The sequence below is a fragment of the Chiroxiphia lanceolata genome, chromosome 1 (assembly GCF_009829145.1).
Source record: "Chiroxiphia lanceolata isolate bChiLan1 chromosome 1, bChiLan1.pri, whole genome shotgun sequence".
NCBI lineage: Eukaryota > Metazoa > Chordata > Aves > Passeriformes > Pipridae > Chiroxiphia > Chiroxiphia lanceolata.
This window is the reverse complement of record NC_045637.1, coordinates 103,161,082-103,181,759: the sequence shown is the minus strand read 5'-3', so window position 1 is coordinate 103,181,759 and position 20,678 is coordinate 103,161,082. Positions and strand designations below refer to the sequence as shown.

Here is a 20,678-nt window from a genome sequence, read left to right as displayed (position 1 = left end):
CCCTGTCCTTTTTGTTGCTCCATGAGCTCATCCCTGAGGATCAGTTCAGTCTGGGTGAGACTGCAGCGCCTGGAAGGTCCCAAGTGGGATGCTGTGTTTGCACAGACACTTGTCCTCTGCACTGCACTCAAGGCACCCCTAAGTTGGCTGACAGAGGGCTGTGTTGGTCACAGTAGCCAAAGCTTTACATCAACAGTGATAGCAACCCACAAAGCCTCTCCCCTTCAAGGCTGTCAGCAGCTTCCAGAGCCACTGCATGGTGTACAATGATCCAGCAGCTAAGCAAGGAGACCACTACCTTCATTTTGAGGTTCACAGGTAATTCTTGTATTGCATCTCACATCTGGGGCACCACAATCAGCTTTTAAAACCCCAGAGCTTTTCTGATAAATGCATCATCTGTAGCAGCTAGCAAACAATGCCCTTGGCTGCTGCTGTGTTAGAGACCTGATTAAAACTAGCACTGGCATATTCTTTACATACAGACCCTTTATTTGGGAGAGGTCTTACAGATGAAGCAGCATTGAGGTGACAGTATGAAGTCAAGTTTTATATTCCCAGCTTCCCAAGACGATTAGGGTCACAGCCCTCCAGGAATCACCATTCTAGACCACACGGTTGGAGAGCACAAATGAGTAAATGACAACTTTGGAAACCTTTACAATCTTCGCCCAGGTCACAGGCTCTTCAGGGAAGTGGTCATGGCACCAAGGCTGCTAGAGTTCAAGAAGCATGTGGACAATGCTCTCAGGTGCATGGTGTGACTTTTGGTGTTGCCCTGTGCAGAGCCACGAGTTGGACTTGATGAACCTTGTGGGTTCCTTCAAACTTAGGATATTCTATGATTCTATGACAACCACAGAGAAGATTTTGGGCTTAAACATATTTCACTACTGATTATTGAAATCTTCAGGATTTCCTCCATCTCTTCTTGCCTTTACGTTTCTCAAATGCTTGGTCTTTGTTATGTTGGTTATGTTCTGTTTTATCCTCCATTTTCTCTTCCACAGTAACCTTAAGAATGGACTTTCAGGGTAGGTGCAATTAGCCTAATTTCTGCCAACGAGGCTACCAGCTCAACCGGCCTGATGAAGTTATTGCGATTTCCTTATACACACCAGATTTAATTCTTCACAGGCCTCCCACAGTTTCTTAATTACATCTTGTTCTCCATGTATTATTACTCCTTAACCAGCCCCAAATTAAAGTCAGTTTAAAAAAATATATTAATCACATTCCTTTCTTACTTGTGGTTGTCTAACATCCATATAAAAGAAAAGATGACTTATAATAGCCTTGTATATTTGAAGTTTGGAACTGAAAATTATCTGCAAAGATAAAAACAGTCAATCCTGCTGTGTTCTTGATCTTAATTTAATTGAACAATGGTAGTGCAAGCCTGGCAAGGACCTCCTGGGATCATACAGTCCTTTTTCCTCTCTGAAGGATTGGGTTATTATACCTAGAACGTGTCTAATAAGGTGTCTACCTTGATTTTATAACCCTTCCATAAACACTCTTCTGCATAGTGTATTTAGGCACTGCACCACAGATAATTCCTAATACCACACTCCAAAATTGCCAATTCATTGAGTTCATCACAGTGTATTTTGCAAGTGTGTTTGAGAACAAATTACCACCTTTCTCTTTCACAGGCCTTGACTACTGGATTATTATTAAATCTTACTTCTAGTCTTCTCTTTCGTGTACCAAGCAAAGCCATTTCCTTCAATCTTTTCTCAAAAGTCATGACTTTGGCTCTTGTTTTCTGGCCATATTTTCTTTACCTCCTACCTTTTTTATTTCTCTCTTCTGGACTCCTCCCAGTTTGGCAACACTTGAGAAAGTGTGGTGTCCAAAGCTGTTCCATGCCAGTGAAAGCATCCAAGGGTCAAGCAGGGAAGGATAATTACCCTGCATATGTTCATATGTTACCTACAACACTTTTGTCAGCACCTCTCAGCATGAGATTTGCTTAGTTTCGTAACAGTATCATATTATGACAGTATCATTTGTCATGGCCCCATTAGACGGCTCCATTAGAGCAATCATGTATCTTCATTCCATATTTTATAATTTATATTTTAATTTCCCTTTCCCAAGGTTAAGCATTTGCATTCAAATACTGAATTTTTCCTTGTTGATTTCAGGCCTTTTATGCTGTTTCTCAATATGGTTCTGAATTTTGATCCCATGTCTCAAAGAGCTTGTAATCTCTCCTAGCCGCACATTGTTTGAAAACGTGTGTATTTCATTATTCATGTTGTTAATGAAAATCTGAGTAGAAATATGATTTCTGCAAAGCCCTGCATGTAATGGCTTCCCAGTTTAACATCAAAGCATATAAGTGTGTGCTCACTGTACTGTGACCCTGGGTAGGAACATGTTTCTTTTCTTTCCTTTAAAACATGTTAGGTGGGACCATGTCAAAAGCTTTAGCAGAGTCAAGATGTACCTACTGCTTCTCCTTTATCCATGAGAACAGTTATCCTGTCAAAGAAGGAAACCATTAATTTGACATAATTTATTCTTGACAAATCTACTATGTTTTTATTAGCTTATTATTCTCTAAGTACTTTATACATTGATTCTTGTGTACCTTTCAGGATAACACTGATAGACTTGTTATCTTCCTGAATCTTGCTTTTCCTCTTTTGACGAATAGGGTTTCTGGGTTTTCTTCTTTTCTCTAGAAGAATCTAGAGAACTAGAGAATCTTCTCCTCTTTTGTTACCAATAGATGTTAATGGTTCAGATAACGCTTGAGCTTCTTAGATATTCCAGGGTCAATTTTACCAGGTCATCCTAACCTTAATATACATAACATGTTAAATATATTCTAACCTCTTCTTTCCCTACCCTGTGCTCTTGCAAACAACCTAAATGCTTTAGGCATTTGCTCACAATTTATGACATGCCTGAAGCAAAGATGTCATTAAATATCTTGGCTTTCTCATCATGGTCTATTAAGGAAAGGGCTGTCCTTTTCTGCTCTTGTAGTGTTCATACAATCTTTTCACATTAATTTTCTCACCCTCAATAGTACTAAGTCATGGCTTATCTTTCTGGGCTCAACCATACACTTTGGTCTGTTTTTTTTCTACCCAGTTTTAGCCAGATGTTCTTGTTCCTAATTTGTAAATAAATTCCTTTTTAACATTCAAGACCCTAAAGAGCTTCTGCTGCAGCTATTCCTTCTTATGCTAAATCCTTTCTCCTTCACAGCACAATAATCTGCTGCTGTGTCTTAAATACAGCTTCTTTTGGTAATTGCTATCTATCCTGAACATCTTTATCCTTAAATTATCTTCCCAAAAGAATCCTCTCACAAATTTTACAAATGTCTGCTTTACTGAAGCCCATTATCTCTATTTTGCTTCTCTCATGCTGTCCTTCTCTTAAAATAGTTAACTATGATCGATAGTTTTGCAACCATTTCCTCTGCCTTAGTCCCTGGAATCTATTGTTTTTACAGAAGTCGGCCCAGTGTGTTGAGGAGCCCCTGTGTCGGAAAGCTGCTGTAGTTTATGGTCAAAAAAAAAAGATATGGAAAAATAAAGCATGGTCTGCTTGAGCCTGTATACAACAATATTTGTACTACTTGATAAGGCTCAACATTTCTCCAGAAACATGCAAAGGTGATCTGTAAATTCTGATGTGATGTGGCAACTGAGTTGCAACACACACATGGAAAAATAGTGTTAATTTATTGCATTACTTAAGGAAGCCTAAACCAGTCAATGCAATTACCTCAGCAGAGTTTAGATTTTCTGTGGTGTTAGCAGTCACTCCTGAATTAGTCAAGCATATAAACTTCTGTATTCTGCAACAACTTCTTAGCATCTTCATAACCACAGGGGGATACTCAAGCCTTATGGTGAACTGCATCCAGTGCAACAGTGAGCAACTAAACAACAACCAAGTCATTCCTCTATTCTGTGACCCAAAATGCCCTTCAAAGATAGAATATCTGAGGAAAAAAAGGGGAGCACATCCCACATAAATTCCTTACCTGTTCAGGTTAGGAAAAATCCAAACACAGCACTATTGGACAGATTTTAAATGGTTTCCAGGAGGGTACCACTTTCATATTTCAGCTGTCTTCTCATTATTGTCAGACCTAGAAGCTCAGTACTGGATGACAGAAATATTTGTACAGTTAAACACCAGGAGAAAACTGTGGAAATAAACACACATCAAGAAACTGTCTGAATGGGGAGTTCAGACAGAAATCTCCCTTCAAGCCATAAAATGGAAGGCTGCCTAGATCCATCCTTCTCTAACTTTCTCTTATTCATCAGACCAGTGATTTGGCTTGTCATTCCCTTAGCAGAATTTTAAGGAGGTTCAGATGCCTGCTCTCCATACCCATATAAACACCACACGTGCAGAACTGTTAATGACAACTAGACTTTAAAAGCCTGATGTAGGAAATCTCACACAGAAGTGAACATTACAACCATCTCACTTGCCAATATACCTCCCTCAGCAGGAACTGATGAAGGAAAAAACCACCTATGCTCCACAATCACTGGCTACTAGAAGCTGCCAATGAGTAAGGAGAAGTTCTTTCATGTCCCCTGAGACCACTGTACTTCCCTGAGGCACAGAAATATGACAATCTTGGTTTACTGGCTCACAACAACCACATTATAGCACCTTTTCCTGAAGTTGTTTATTGCGGTATTTCCAAAAAGTCTCATTGCTAGGCTGCTCCAAAATCCTCCTCCTTTAATAGTTAAACCCTCCTTTTTTGTCTTGTTTTCAGCCTGACTTTCATCATGGGCAACTGTTAAGTTGCAAGTACAGTCTATAATCATTCTGTTACCTCCCTAGTATAGATATAGATCTATATTTATCTCTCTCTCTTATGAACAGCAATTATACACCATTCCAACCCTCATTCCCCTAAAAAAATCCAGAATGGTCTAGGCTTTCCTAATAAAAACAGACTCCATTCCCATTTTCTGCATGTTTCAATTTTAATGGATTTTTTTTAGCACGACTGACCAGCTCTACTGCCTGTAGATTGCTATGACCTTGGACTGTGGCCAATACATCCTTACCCCTATTAAAACTACCAACCCTACATTCACAACTGCCCATTTCTATCACTGACGTTTTATATTGCAACATTCTGATCTCCTCTGCAAAATTAACTGGGTTTTTTCCCTATTTTCTGTACAAACATGGTTAATACAAATGTGCATTAGAAGCAGTCAAAAATCCACACTCCTTTATTACTTTGCCATCGATTCCATTACCTCTCCTCTAGCCCCATGAATCCTCTTTGACAAGAGTACATTGTTGTCTCCCCTTCTGCTAGGTCCTCACTTACTGTAAAATAACTGTATTAACCTGCTATTGGGCTACATGGAAAATTACCAATTATGCTTTTGCAACTGTACAAAAAGCGACAGCTACTGCACATCCTTTAGCTGCAGAACTGTTTTTCTTATCCAAGAACCATAGAGAGTTTCTCCACTGTGAATGATATCTTACAAATCCACATAATATTTTTTTCCATTTATCTTTATCTCCCCTATTAATCCTTTCTTCAACTTTTGTACTAAATCTTTGCTTCCTGCCAAGGTCATACTAATAGTTGATAGTGGATGGCTTCATTATTTCTCTGTTGGTTAACAGGTCCTACATGTGCTGTTCTCCAACCACGCAGTACTGGCTAATTTGCTAACTGCGCAGATAAACAACACTAAGGGAATTGCAGTTTAATTTGCCAACTTTTATGATCCCAGTTAAACCGGGCAATAAATAATCTAAGATTAGTTTTAACCCAAACCCAGAATGTGATAATTTGTTCTCCTTCACTTGTTCCCATTATCCTGTTGCACTGTCACATTCTGTAACCCCTGTGTTACTGAAAACTGAGACAAAATACTAATTTTGCTTTTCAATAGACTTAGATTACCCTTAATCTCTTTGATATTTTTTAATCTTCCTCTTACCTTAGTTAAAAAACCCTCACATCTTTTTCTTTGCTCTTTTTTATTTATATAGCTAAATGGATTTTACTGTTGTTACAGCAGTAGTTGGTTTCTTTTGTAAGATCCTAGTCACCTTAGTTTTGGTAACTCTGACTTTTTTCCTCATACTTTTTGACAAAGCAGGGTTTTTTTAAGAGATGCAAATCAGGACTTGGAGATCACAAAGAATTCAAAATATAAGATCATTCAAGCACAGGTTTTTGGTTAATACAGACCATTTCAGTGACTAATGGAAAAAGTGGTTCTATTCCTTTTTCTGTCTGTCCTTCCTCCTAGCCTTAAAATATAGAAATCATGTGAAGAGCAATGTTAATGGTGCTAAATGTACACCTCACAGGGGCAGATGAAGCCCTGCGCTGATCAGGAGGAGCTGGAAGGGATGGGCTGCACAAACTGGTACCCATGACTCCACCTTCTAACATGTGAGCAGGTTTGCATTAGGCAAACTCCGTTTGCCATCACTGCTCTTCCGTAAAAACACACTAGCTCCTACTGCTGTTCACCACAAGGATAAAAAAGCAAGGTTTATAATTAAATCAAGAGGCTGGTACCCACATGGAGGTTCTTCCTGTAGGAGGACTGTTAGGGAGTTTTCCACATGTATGTGGTTCTCCTTTGGCCTTTCAGGTAAGCAGAGAAAAAAGGTTATCCTTTTGTTGGCCCATACATACCTCCTTAGGCTACAATTTCAGTTCAGGCTTGTACCTAAAGCACTAGATGAGACAGTTTCTGCTTCCATGACTAAGGAAGTCATAGAACCCATAGTGAGGATGAAAAGGCCACTGCCTGGTTCTCCCCACAGCGTCAGTCAATGCACAGAAAGTTTCTGCCAGCAGAAGTCCATCTAGAAATTTTATATTTCTAGTAAAATACATGAGCAGTAACCACGAGAAAGAAAAGAATTCTGATGAGTTGTGTATGCCCCAATAACTTCTCAGTAAACTGTTTTCAGATCCAGGCTTCTGAAAATTCTATGCTCATCAGAAAAGCTTCCTACAACTTGTAGGAACACATCTGTAACATACAGCAGAAAGTGAGACTTTCTATGCTTCTACAAATGCTGCAATTCCAAGGGCTCTCAGAGCAATTAGTGGTAATCAACTGAGATACACAAGCAGATTTGGTTCTTCTTTCACCATAGATGCTTTTCTGATACAGGTTTCCAGTTAAATACATGACCTTTTCAGTGCTGGTGTCAATCCAGGTATCCTCAGGGCCCTTCTGGGATAGAGATGAACATAACAAAGGGAGTTATAGCACGGTTATATGGACAGGACAATAGCTACCAAATGCATGGCAGTCAAGGGATCCCAAATATCAGGCTACAAAGATGGAGGGTGGGGAGAAGTGGGAAAGAGCAGAGTGTTGTTCAGACATGGAGCCCATTTCACTCCTTGCACCACGATCCACACTGTGCTGAGGGTAGTTGCACCTATGCTAGTTCTGATTCCTTAGCAAGGCTGCAGAGGCGTAACAGTATATAAACTCTTCTCCACATGATCTGAAACTGCAGCAAAGGACTTTCAGGTTGAGCACAGGAAATAATTTGACCATGGGAACAACAACAGAGATGGCTGCCTGTGGAGGCAACTCTTCTTGGTGATGGATTTTAAAATCTGGTCAAGTAAGCACATCAGGAACAGCCCTCATCTCTTGCAGCCAGAAGGCAGGGAAGAAATTAGTCCTCTGTCTTGGCCCTGTGTTGCTGATTCTGAAAGCTGGTGACTGCCCACAGCAACAGGCAGTGGATGATACAGCCTGTGCTAGAGACTCTCTTGCCATTTTGCTACTATCATTACCAAGGTTGCACTCTCTTGAGCAACACTTTCTGTATCTGCATTTTCAGAGTCAGAGAAGAGACAAGCTACCTGCCTCATTTAAAGTCAGCAGGATCTTTCCCCATTTCCTTTAGTAGGAGCAGTATGGCACATCACTAGTCCTTGATGTTTTTATCTTTGTCTTGTTTTCCTTACATTCCCTTGTTTCTCTTCTCCCTTCTTGTACTGTTGTAGTTCGTTCTTATCCTACAAAAGTTATAAAGCTACTTTGCTTGAAGGTGCTGGTGTCTAGTTTCCCACAAAAGCATTATCCCACTCTGTCCTGATGCAGTGAAAACTACTGAAGGCAGACCCCAAACCTACGGACTTGTGAGTACATTTTGAAGATCACAAAACTCTATAATCAAACCCTGAAGAAACAGAACTGAGATCATATAGTGTATCACAGCACCATGCCTGTTACTTCTAGCGATTCCTAGGCCTGAGCCTTTCAGCTATCCTAACCACAAGGGGCTGCTTTTAAGCCCCACTGACATTGAGTCATTCAAAGAATATCAGAAGAAATAAGAAAATAAGATTTCTAGCTTGCAACAGCTTCCTTAGGCAAAGGGAATCCCCTTGTCCAATACTTGTTTTGTTGCTTATTTTATAGATACTGGTCAGCCACAGGTATTCTAACTGTACTCATCTTTCACCTCTGTTCCTCATGCTTTAGGAGGATTACATTTGTTTTCTACTAACTGATCGTTTCTTTTCCTGGCTTACAAACCTTGCCAAGGTTAGAAATAACTCCTTTGAGAATCCAACATTTTAATAACAGTGAGCTGTCTCTGTTTCCATCATAGACAGTAGAGACCTCTAAGAACATTTACAGGCATCTTTGCATGACTTCATTATTAGTTGTATTTCTTAGGATGTGCAAATCAAAAACCAATGGCAATAAGGGGATAAGGAACATAAATGTTTGATTATAAAAAAATCCATTCTTTAAAAACAGGCTGAAGTGCAACAACTACTGTTCTCGCTTATCATTTATTAGCAGGCAGTCATCAGAATAGAAGTGCAACAGACTTGATGACACTGCTTTTGCTGCTACAAGTCCAAAGATAAGAACAGAAAATAAGAAGAGAATATATTAGATGGGATTATTATTAAAACATATATTTTGTGGTTGATCGTAAAGTATCTTCTGAGATTCACAGAAATCTCTGAGATCTTAAATAGCAACATTATGCAATAATAGACATCAGTTATTTACAGCAGCCAGAGAAATTAGTTGCTACTAAAAAGCAATACGATAGTTACGTCTCACGCAGACCAGTTTGTTCTTACACTGCATTTACACTCCTCCTGAAACTGAATTGAACACAGGACTGAATTTGGTCCAAAGGCTGTAAGAACTGCTGAAAGAACCATCAAACATGTCACAATCGGAGCTTGGGTTGCTCACACTCATTCTGCAGGCTGCATCATGTTTCATCATGATGTAGCTCTCATGGAGCATAGTGTGCAGGGCAGCCGTGTGCTAGCCCTGGGAGGGCTGACTCTGTGATCTACAGTGCTCCTTCCCACCTCGTTAGTGGGATAATTTACTATGCATACTGGGAATCAAGCAGCAAAATACACGGGAAAGCACAACATCATTAATGGTTTACATTTGGATTCTGATTATCTAGTTCTGGACCAAAATGTTAACAATTATTTTATTCTACTATTAAAAGAATTGGCACCAGTCTCATCAGGAGCACAGTATCAGATACTGCAGGATGTAAACAGGATTGGAGGAAAGAAAAGGTCAGAAGTAAAAGACAGGGGTTTATGATTTCCTCTTGTGTAAAGAATGAATAGCCCATTGATCTGTTAAGCAAAAATTTTAATGATTTACATGAAGAAACTGATCTCTAAGTAGGAATCAGGCCTTGGTTAGACAATAATTGGATTTCACCTACATCATAGAAAGGAAAAGGACAGCTTTCAGCTAGATCAGCTTGCTGCAGGGCTGCATGTTTGCCAATGCTGCAGAAGGCAGGTTACAGGAGTGCATAGCTGGAGCGGGAAGAAAGATGAGGGCTCACTGCTTTCAGTAGCATTTAGACATCTGTAGCACAAATGAAATCATGATTTCAGTAGGCGAAGCCTCCTTCTTCGTACTGCTACAGATGAGAGATGTGAATTTATTATTGCTTAAAACTTATGTTAAAGGTTGACACCTCCCTCAGCCCAACTTTTTTCCTCCTCCTTTATCCATGATTCCCCAGTTTGTGGGAGCTCCATGTGCATCAAGAGTAAAAGAGCAAAAGGAAAAAGCACTCACTGCAGAAGAACCTGAAAGTCTTTTGAACTCTATCCCACCTGCTAAGAACAAAAGAAGGCCATGTATGCTTGAAACTAAACATATTACATTGCAACAAATCGGAAGAACAGTGAACATGGAGAGAAGTGCTCCAGAAATAAATGTTTAACAGGGTGTTAAACACATCAGTGTGAAGATAACCAAACAGTGCAATGATGCAAAAGGGAAGACACGCCAATCCACCACCCTGCATCCCACCATTCCAGAAGAAGGGAAGAACCTGCTATTGCAAGGTGCCAGAGAGCACTTTCACTCCTTATTTCTAGGCCTTGTGCAGGTATCAGTCGGTATGATCCTGCTTTATTATTCCCACCATTTTTATTCAAGGAGAGTAGAAAGTGTAAGAAAAAGGAAGCCATGTATGTTTTTATTAAAGGCTTAATTTTGATCTTCATTATGGGCATATGGTTACTTGCACTGATGCAGCAGGTCTTCAGTCAGGGTAAGAAATCATTCAAGATGAAAATGTTTTACAAAAGGTTCTGTGTTTACCCTTTCAGGCACTGCAACACAGCACAAAAGAGTACCCCGTTAAAGAATAAATTATGTATAAATTGATTTTTAAAATTATAACAGAAGGGAATATTTTATAGATGACCCTGTAATTTTTAAGCGACTGGTTATTTTCACTTCCAGAGCAAAGTACTTCTTGTCGGACAAGTTGTTTGGAATTTCTGCTTTGTCATCAGCTCAATTTATAAAAATAAATAAAATGAAGAAACTATCAACTAAAATAAACTGTGACAAGATGGTGGAAGTGTCCTATTTATTCACATGTATATTGCTAATATACATAAACCATAAACTGAAGCAAATGACAGGACATGCATCACCTCTATTTAATCTTACACACTGAATATGTATTTTGATAGCAATAAAATTAGTGCATAAAACCAAAGACCAGTGAGTCTGCACAGTGTCCAGTTATTGAATTAATAGTTTATAGTCTGTCTGACTTACAATTACTGGCAAAAAGCAATGGCATAGTTGGGAGTAAATATTCAATGTGATAACAAGGTCTCCTGTATCCATATTTTTACACAATACTGTGTGCAGTGTTTAGCTGGATTGTAGGCTTTCTGCTGGCTGTTTCTACACAAATGTGTTTCAGTATGCAATATCAATTCCTGAAGACTATGACAATATCGACAGCATCTACCATTTGCTTGTGAATTGGAAAGATTTATCCTTGATGATTGTACGGTGCCCCTTCATCCGGAGCTCTTCTCCTAGCTTTAGGTGGAGGTGTCATGAAACGATGGGCTAAATTTATGTTGACACACCGCCTTGGCATTCAGCTCCCCCCTCCCAGGACTGGACCGGGACACAAACGGTCGATCCACACTGGATCTAGGCGCTGCTCTTCACTAGGCACGATATGATCCCCCTCGTCGCGTCCAGCCTCTACCGCCGATCGCTTAGGGCATTCCCCACCCACCGCCCCGGGCCCCTCCAGGGCTGTGAGTTTGTTTGACGTCTTCTTTATTTTTATTTTTTATCAGTATGTTTTGGCTTGTGCCAGCAGGCTTGCCGTCGGCAGAGCCCTGCCGTCAGCCAGGCCAACATTACAGCCCGAGGGCGGGCCGAGGGAAGGAGACCACCCCCCTTCTCCCCGCCGGCTGAGGGGCGGTCGCCGCCGCCTGCCCCCTCCCCGCCAGGCGGCAGCCGAGGGCCGCCTCCCTGCCTCCCGCCGGGGCTGGCCGGATGAGCGGGGCCCGGCGGCGGCTGCGGATGAGCCGGGCGAAGGAGCTGGTGGCGTACTGCCTGCTCCTGGGGCTGTCCGTGCCCCTCCTGCTGCTGCTGCCGCTCCTCTGAGATGCGCCGGGCGGCGGCTCGCCCCCGCCGCGGGGGGACGGGCGGGAGGAGCCGGCGGCAGCCCTGCTCCGCCGCCCGGCGTGCGGCCGGCGGCAGCAGCATCCCGAGGCACTGACGCCCCGCCGGGGGAGGATGAGGCGCTGGGGCGAGCTCTGCAGCGGTGCCACCCAGCCTGCGCGGGCGGGCGGGCTGCCTCTCGCTGCGGGGGGGCCCGGCCGCGGCCCCGGCCGCGCTCTGCCCCTCTACAGGCTGTGATGCCGCCGCGCTCGCCGCTCCTCCGCCGTGGCTGACGGGGACGCCGAGCAGAGCGGCGGTGTCGCAGCTTCCCCCTTTCGCCTTCCCAAATTGGGCTTCGGTGGCTCGGGGCCGGGGCCGGCGGCGCCTCTGCCCCGGGGCGGCCCCAATGGGCACGCGGCCGCGGGCACTGCCGCCGCAGCCGCCCTCCCTGACCCAGCGCCGGTCCCCGCCGGGCGGCGGCCGCAGCCGGGGGCAGCTGTAGCCGGCGGCGGCCGCGGCGCTCGCGTTGCTGCAAAGCCGCCGCTCTGCGGGGCGGAGTGTGTCCTCGCCGGCTCGCCGTGCGGGGAGGCGGGCCGGGGGCCGGCTGAGATGGGAGAGAGCATGTCCAAGAGACTGAAGCTGCAGCTGGGCGGCGAGGCGGAGATGGAGGAGCGGGCTTTTGCCAACCCCTACCCCGACTACCAGCCCCACGGAGCCGCGGCAGCCCCGAGCGCGGCGGACGCCCACCGGGACAGGGCGCTGCTACCCCCGGCGGAGGAGGAGTCCCTCCCGTTCGGCGCCGATGGGAAGGTGAGTCCCGGCCGGCGGGCAGGCGGTGCGTCCCGGCCCCGGCCCGCCGCGCTCGGCCTGGCCCGCGGGGCGCTCCCTCCCGGCGGAGCGGCGGCCCCGGGCGCAGGCGGCCATGGGCGCTGCCCAGGGGCGGCCTCCAGCGGGTCCCGGGCCCGGCGGCGCCGGGGCGCTGCCCCTGGGGCTGCCCCCGGCCTCCCCCGCCGCCCCTGCCCGCCCGCCGAGCGCGGGGCGGGTCCACAGGCACAGGCGGCGGCTTCGGAGGCGCCCGAGGAGAGGGATCGGCGGCGTGAGCTGAGGGAGGGAGCGGGAGCTCAGCCCGGCCGCAGGGCTCGGAGCCGGCCGGAGCGACTGTTGTTCGAGCTGTTTGTTTTACCCCGGAACGGGAGTGAACGCGATGCCCGATCTGTAGATAACAGAACTGCTATATAGCAGAACAGCTATAGCTGCGACAGTGGTTCTGTCACACAGAACAAGTCGCCAGCACAAGTAGCCCGAGTTCCACCAACGAAAGCGCATAGGGAAGGGAAAAGATGAGCGCCCATCTGGAAAAGAAGAGTTTCTTCTCAGATGGCAGTGACACTCAGGCGTTGGGTGATGCTGGACTGTCCTCTGCCAGGCACGTGTTTACTGACATACACACGTTTATAGCTTCAGGTACACTGTGATAGGCACGTGGCAGTCGGTTCATGCCCGCAGAAGATCTGTCTAGAGGCACTGGTCGCCCAATGTTTGCAGTCCTCCAGCTCTGTTTATCTTCTTGACACCACATGCTGCTGCTTGGGGAGCTGTGAGTGCCTTAGGTTTTAAGTACAGAAGCTGCCAGCCGGCTGGCTTAAGCTGCAGAAGGAATACCAGAATATAGACCTGCTGTCATTTTAGCCTCGGAGCAGCCTCATCCTTCGATACTGTGCTGCTTTGTCATCTTTTGCTTATAAAACACTACATGGTGACATTGCTAGAAGCACAAATGCGCCAGGGGTGGGAAGCTAACTCACTTTGACTGTATGCTGGGGTGAATAAGGGAGAGACATTAATATCAGCTCTGTATTTTTCTGCTTGTGGAAATAAGGAATTACCTTGACTTACTGATAGGGTGATAGGTGGTGATGCTGAACAGTGAGAGGGGCTTTCTCTCTAAGCATCATAAGTATCAGCAGAACAGCATCAGCTCACCATCCATCCAAGGCAATGAAAGGTTTCACTAAGTTGTTCTAACAGAGGTTTATGAAGTTGTATGTGGCTAAGCAGAGTGCACAAAAGAGAATACTTTAGAGGTTCAGTGTCTTACTGCTGCAGCTAATTGCAGCTGTCAAAAGCAGAGCATTTGAGAAGGTTTAAAAAGCAAGAGTAGGTTCAGAAGTGAAATCTGCTTTGTTCTTTACAAAAATCCCTGGTAGTATACTCAGTGTTGTTAAACTTATTTTTTTTGCAGAAGAGAACTGTGATTTCTTTGTTCTTTTGTATCTGGCTTAGTATATAAAAATCATCCAAGTATGATGAGTTCAGGTATGAAGGCACTGAGGATACAGCAGAACAGCTATAGCTACATATTGTTCTTAAATTGATAAAAAACATGCCAAGAACTTTCTTCTAAGGCCTTCTGTAGGCCAGTCATCCTTCTTATGTACCTGGTTTAGATCCCCCACTTCATGTCCGTATTTTAAAAGAGAAAATAAGCCTTCATTTACTGCTGATTTGGGTTGACTACAGCTTTCTAAAGTGAGGTAATCAGAAGAGTAGTGAGATATCAGAAGAAAGTGAACAACTTAAAAATTATTTTTTAGGGCATACTAGCTGTATTGCAGAATAGCTCAGCTCTCATTTACTTCAGATTTGATTCTTGAGTGAATCCAAGTTCAGAGACATTGTTCTGTGGCAGGGGTGGAATTAGTTAGTCAAGAATTTCTAGCCCTATGTTCACACTGGGGATGCCTGTTCTGCTCTGCTGTGGGTGAGTATGCTGTTTTACAGTGTGTGCAAATGTTTTTTCCCAGCATCAGTGCTGGTGACATTCCTGTGATATACCTTGTGGCAGTCAGCAGCTATTTATGTTCAGAAAACATGTTAGATCACCTGCGTAACTGTGTCTTTGATAAAAGTTGGTGTCTGGGCTTTGTTACATACAGAAGAATGAAGCTCCTCCGGGAAAAAAAAAATCTTCTGTACTGTCTTAAAGCCATGTAACTACAGCAACTTTCAGTGGTCTTTGAATTCTTTCAACTCTGTGCATCTCATAAGAGAAGGCAGATGTGAGTGTACATTTTCATTTTGGTTTTGCATCTATAAAATCTGAGGAATCATCTTACATATTTCTGGGCTAGAATATAGCTGTGAATATATTTATGTGTATTTATATTCTTTGCAGTATTGCATGTTGTCACTCCTACTATTATCCTTTTATGAGACTTCATGATGGGTACTTTGGGGTGCTTTTGTTCTTGTTGTTTATGATTTTTGATTTGTGGTTCAGTGTTTTATTTTTGCCTTTAATAGGCTCCCATTCCATCAGAGAATTTGTCTTTGCCTGCCTAAAGCCCCAGTGAAGACAAAAGGACTTTACATAGGCTAGGAAGTCTGTTCTGTAAACTGCTGTACACAAGAACACAAGTTTCCTAAAAATGAGAGCAGCTTTCAGAAGCCCTCAGTGAACTGCATAATTTCGCCCTCCCATCTGCTGCTGAGTTGAGCAGTGAGCACTGAGTGACTCACATAATGACAGCCTGAGGTGTGCATGGTTCTGCTGTTGTCATGGAAGGCAATACATTATTAATGCCTCCATTTGATTTCTTATGCTGTCATGATTGCCATCTAAAATTCATCAGGTTGATAAAAGGACAAGAAGCTCTTCAAGTCATTGTCTGAAATGTGAGACAATTGGGACAAAGTGCTGCATATGAAAGTATGTGTTTATATGCATAAGGTACAGTTCAGGAAGCTTGAAGGTATGGGAGCAGGAGAAGAGAAAACAAAATCTGAGGCTGCTGATTTGCTGTCTTATAAATAGCCACAGTAAACACTGCAGTTATCTGCATGGGCTCTGCTCATGTAGTTGAAATTCACTGTTTTCATTACTAGATTTCTTCACCATTAAAATATCAGGGACTTGAATTGTTCCTGTAACTTGTCTGAGAATGCTGAGGTAATAATTCACCAGACAGCATTAATTCAAGATTAAGAAGAAACATAATTTTAAATGTAGATCTCTGTTTAATAAATGATGAATCTTTCAATTAAATATATGTCCTGTAGCCCTTTTCCTTTTGATGTGGGTTCCATCATGATCCCTTAGCCTAAAAAAGTACCTATAGGTATTATCTCAGAGTTGTGCAGAGGTTTTCAAAATGGAAATCTAAATGGTCAGGGGAGGCAGAGAAATGAATAGACAGCTATAGACTCATAACAAAGAATATTCCTTAGTTCTTAGTTCTCTAATGTGATAGAGAGCTACAAAACTCTAATAAATTTTTTGAGAAGGGGAAGGGTGGAAAGCTTGCAGAAAAGAGATGGTGATGACTTGTTCGAGGACCTGTCTCTGTGAGTGACCCACCAAGATCAACCTCAGATTGTCCACTGTCCTTGGAGCCACCACAGCTCTGTGGCTACATTCATAGTACAGTCGGGTGTGATTTGGGATCTTCCTTTACACTGACTATGGGCCAGTGACTTGGAAACTGAGGCAGGCTGATATTAATCTGTTCAGGCAGGGGAAGGTGGGAGCCTGGGCAACCTGATGTGGATTTTGTGTGTATGCAAAAGAAGCATCCTTGTCATCAAGAAATTATCAGAATCTCAGCCCTTAATATAAGGTTGTCTGAATTTGTTGTGGAATCACAGGGCAGCACCAAAATTAGATTCAAATTTTATGGATACCCAAACCATAGCTTCTTTTTTAGGCCAGTTCTTTCTTGATATGTTTTTTTTTTGACTTGCCATAATGTTTCAGGAGTATTAGTAAAATGTGGTGTATTCTGAAAAATGTGTAGAATGTACTTCATAAAGCTTTGCAGGGGACTCTGTACAGGGAACATATTTTAAAGATAATGGTGCTCATTGGCAATTAACACTTAATGGTGATACAGAATATTTACTTAGATTATAATTTGTGTGATTTAGTAGGTTTCTCAATCTTCTGTTATTTCTGGTAATTCCTTTATCTGGCTTTCAGTCTTCCTTCTCCTTTAAAATATATTTAAAAATATATTAAAAGTCCTGTCATCATTGCCTTGCTCTTCTCCCTTTGGTGTTTTCTTGTAATTTTTATCTCACTGGGCATTTTAGTTGTCTCACTGAGAGCAGCAAGTTCTCTGTTCTGAAACTGACTCCTCAGTGACAACTTACACTAGTGAGAATTATACAACTGGAGGCAAAATTGAAATTCTAGAGCCAGTAAATATTTCTTCCCATTTTTTTTTTTCCAGAGATGTGGGGCAGCTCCGTTTCTTGAGATTGACACTTTTTTGGCCATTTTCTGGCACCCCATCTATTTTGATAGAGGATTCTGAAACACACATGATTTGCAGTACTGTCCGTGTTTCTTTTGAGAGAAGGTTTGTTTTGCTTTTTGTGACTCTTGGTCACAGTTAAGTCTGCAAATCAGTGGATTGTACTTCATTGTCCCTTACTAACTCATGGCAGCTAGCGTGCCAGCCTGAGAGGAAGAACTGCAGCTTCTTCCCTACAGCGCGGATCAGCACTGAATGCTGCTTGGTGCTTTTCCGAGGGTCTTTATTAAAAGCCTCTCCTGCTATTCAGGACTTTAACTACATATTGACTACTATTTGGTTTTAGTCAACCAGTTCTGAATGAAAATACTTTTAAAATTCAAAACCCAAGTTCTAATTAAATTGTCTCACATCCATCTGCTCTTCATCAATTTCTGGTTTTATCTTGCAGACCTCCATGGTAAGGAGATGTTACTCTAGCTGGTTGTGTGGCAATTGTAATAACAGGTATTTGCTTTTTGGTGAAAATAAATTCTGTTTTTATTATCTGCACTCATCTGCTATCAAGCTCAATATGTGCAGTATATCTGTTCTCAGTGCATCAAGATAATTTAGACAGCATTGGTAGAGGTTTTAGCTTTTTTTGCAACTTGAGCACCAACTAAAAATGTCACAGCTAGGCCGGAAACTTCTGTGTAGTGAGTGACTTTAAATCATACAACAGACTTTTATCTTCTCAGCTTTCGAGAAGTAGCACACTGGTGTTAGGCTACCTGGAGGACCAGTGATTTTCCGTATTCCTCTTTTTATTTATCAGCTTCCATTTTCCAAAACATAGGATAATGTTCCTTGGTATCTGTTAATCATGTTTATTTTTGTTACCAATAATGTGAAGCTTTTTGATGACTCTTTATGATGATCTAAATATTTAAGCGTTGGGGTTTTTGCCATCTTATCACCGGTGAGACAAATAGCTTCTTTTGCACAGAAATGTATTAGAAGCACGATCTTCTCATTTCTTCCCTGCTTTAAACAATTTTTTTTGTAACTTGAATGATTTGCCTTTTAATGATTTTTTTCATGCCCTTATCCACTCTGAGATAGGGTGTAATGACTGCGTTTAAAACCTATTCCTAAGCTGACATTTTTAGCAGTGTAGTAGTTTGCCTACACCTATTGATTTCTCTCTCTCTTTCCCCCTCTCCCCTTTTTTTTTCCCTTATTTTTTTTCCCCCCACTGTCACATGGGTGGTACTGAGGGCTGGATCGCTGAAAAACAGTGTAGTGTATTCTACAGACAGCAGTGTTTCCAAGCATTTATTGAGCATGTGGTTTTGCAGAACTGGCAATTGTTTCTGAAAGGACCTATCTGAGGAGTAGCAGAGAACTGTGTTTGACTGGTTCAAAGGCTGGGTGATGAGGTTTCTTAGTATCTGGTGTTTTCAGAGAAGGAAAAAAAAGCTGCTCTTGGAGCTGTAAGTCTTTTGATTTAGGTAAAAATAAAGTAGAAGTTGATTTTCTGTTCAAAAAGACAGGTCACCTCCCAGCAGACCTTGCTAGATTCTGCATATGGGATCCTACTGCCATCCTTCTCGTGTGCTTTTCCAGGAGCTCTGTGGAGGTGAGCGTGAGACTTCGTCCTGCTTCACTAAACTCATGTTCCAATGCGTGGGTGTGAAACCTGGCTCTCTTACAGCCAGTGGCAGAGTTCCCAATGATTTCAGTACGGCCAGAATTTCTTGTTTCAGTAGAACTGTGAGTTGTCCCTTACCCAGGTCTTCCTCACCAGTGTATCTCATGTCCTTTATGCAGTCTTTTATGCAAGTTTGGTTTTTGAATGAGTTCTTGCTGCAGTGCCAACTTGAGTTGTATTTTCTTCTCTGTGAAATGCACTTTGTCTGAAAGAAAACTGAGCACCATGTTGTGTGTCCTGTTTATAAAGTTTCTAAAGCCACCTTTCAACAATCATTTCGTCACGTAATTAATTTATTCTAGTCCATGTAAGCATCTGTTATAAGCTTATAGGAGAATCTTATAAAACAAACAGTGACAGTGGTTGGTTGTTAAAGCTTCAGAGCAACCCAAAAAAAAAGAGGCAGTGGTGGAGGGGTAGATAACTGGGGAAGACTTTGTTGCCACTTAAAACTCTTTTACACTGGTATAAGCTTAGGAATAGCTTTGCTTGGGATGACAGATAATTATAATAAAAATATTCTTTCATCTATGTTTTTCCAAGCACTGAATCAAGACAAGGAAGTTACAATTCCCACCTTAGGGAGGGATATGCCAACCTGAGCTAAATTATTTGTATGGGACTGAGGTTTCAAAGCAGAACTCAGGCATTATGATGTCCTAGTGCTCCCCTCCTGCCTCTAAGTAATTTAGTCTGGTGTTTAATATAAAATATGCTGATTTGGTAACAGCAGGTGTATTGTCAGAACAAAAAGATAACCAGCCTGCTTGTGATATGCAGTGGGTAGATAAATGGGGAGTCTGAAGCCTTAGTTCACTCTTGTCAGATAAGCTGAGCACTATGCCTCAATGCATCCGCATGAATATCCTCATGCTGTTTCACCATATGCCTTAGCATTGGCGTAGCTGTCTTTTGAAGGAGAGAATCCCTGCCCTTGGGAAAGGTTTTGCTTTGTGTTGAGACTTCACTGAAGTAGTCAAAAGTACGTGTGTGGGAGTCTTGTGTGCACGTGGTACAGTTTCCTAACAAAAAGGTGCTTCACGCCCTATTAAGACTGAAGAGTAAAAGACATCAGATGCCTACTGCGATTGGTTGCTATTTCCAGGGTTACCAGAGAAGGTTAAGGGGTCTCTAGCTTGTTTCTAGGATGGTATGTGTGCAATGTGAGATATAACTGCACAGTTTCCTTCTCCCTTCCTATCTTACCACCATAAAATGGATTTGAACCATTGACCCTGGAGACTTCTGGTGTGTCAGAAGCCTTGTGCAACTACTACTGAGCTAATTTCTCTTTCTCCAGTGAAAAAAATCATAAATGTACGTGTGTTTAACATCAAACTAAGTCTTCTCCAATCTGATTTGTTCCAGCTGCTATGTGGGAGCAGGTTAGAGAAGCAGGAGGTGGAAGGAAATCAAGTACTGTTCAGAAAACAGTAGCTTATTCTCAGTGTAAGCTGAAAAGTAGCCAAATTGTGTAATGCCATTTTTCTGATGACTGCTACATTGTGGCTCTTGGTCTGGGAGGTAGAGAAGCTCTGCTGACTTCCATCTTCCTAGAGAGTTTCTCTTCTGGCTGCTCCTGGATAACTAATTTATGTGTGGCAAGTGATGTATGCCTGGGACTTTCCATAAATGATGGAAAACACATTCAGGAAATATTTTGGGGTGGCATAAGGTTTGTGCACATCACAATTTTTGTCAGAGTGATGCAATTATCTAATAATGATAAAACTTTTCCTGTAGCCCAGAAAGGGAGGATTTTTTTTTCCTTCTCTAGCTCTGTAG

The 20,678-nt window shown here is 42.7% G+C and overlaps 1 protein-coding gene across 1 annotated transcript in view; it reads left to right on the top strand.

Annotated features, from left to right (window-relative positions):
* Nucleotides 1-11,845: 11,845 nt before the first annotated feature.
* LANCL2 (LanC like 2) overlaps nt 11,846-20,678 on the top strand; it is a 31,428-nt gene continuing 22,595 nt past the window's right edge. The window contains exon 1 of the mRNA XM_032686334.1: nt 11,846-12,758. Within this exon, the coding sequence (XP_032542225.1) occupies nt 12,558-12,758 (201 nt within the window). The 5' untranslated portion in view covers nt 11,846-12,557. The remainder of the gene's footprint in view (nt 12,759-20,678) is intronic.